Here is a 374-nt window from a genome sequence, read left to right as displayed (position 1 = left end):
GCACACCCAGGAGCGTCCAGCCACTGCACCTCAACCGCAAGCCTCGTCCCCTAACAGTCAAAGCAGAAGTGCACCTACACCTGCTCTGCGGAGCAAACACGCTTCCTCTAACACCAGGAGCTCCTCCACAACCGCTTTTTAAGGACTAACATGGATTACAACGAGTCGTACCTCTTCTGTATCTTTTCTCTGATTCTTCAGCCTGCTTCAAAGCAGCTTCTTCCGCTACAGTCACGTAAGCATTAAGAAACTTGGTGCTTTTGATGAGGGACAGGCACCTCTGGCAGAGCTCCGTCGGAGTCACTTGTCCTTCCTTCAGCGCCGCCGAGACCTGGAAGCGCACCCCCCCTTTTCAAGGCAGGTAGGGGACAGGG

General features: G+C 54.5%; 1 protein-coding gene across 1 annotated transcript in view; it reads right to left on the bottom strand.

Moving 5' to 3' along the window:
* QRSL1 (glutaminyl-tRNA synthase (glutamine-hydrolyzing)-like 1) overlaps positions 1–343 on the bottom strand; it is a gene marked incomplete at its 5' end in the record, with an annotated part of 12,910 nt that extends 12,567 nt beyond the window's left edge. The window contains one exon of the mRNA XM_010138870.1: positions 172–343. Coding sequence (XP_010137172.1) covers positions 172–343 — 172 coding nt within the window. The remainder of the gene's footprint in view (positions 1–171) is intronic.
* Positions 344–374: the final 31 nt, after the last annotated feature.

Source organism: Buceros rhinoceros, unplaced genomic scaffold (genome assembly GCF_000710305.1).
Source record: "Buceros rhinoceros silvestris isolate BGI_N320 unplaced genomic scaffold, ASM71030v1 scaffold10436, whole genome shotgun sequence".
Lineage (NCBI taxonomy): Eukaryota > Metazoa > Chordata > Aves > Bucerotiformes > Bucerotidae > Buceros > Buceros rhinoceros.
This window is presented reverse-complemented; position numbering and strand designations above follow the sequence as displayed.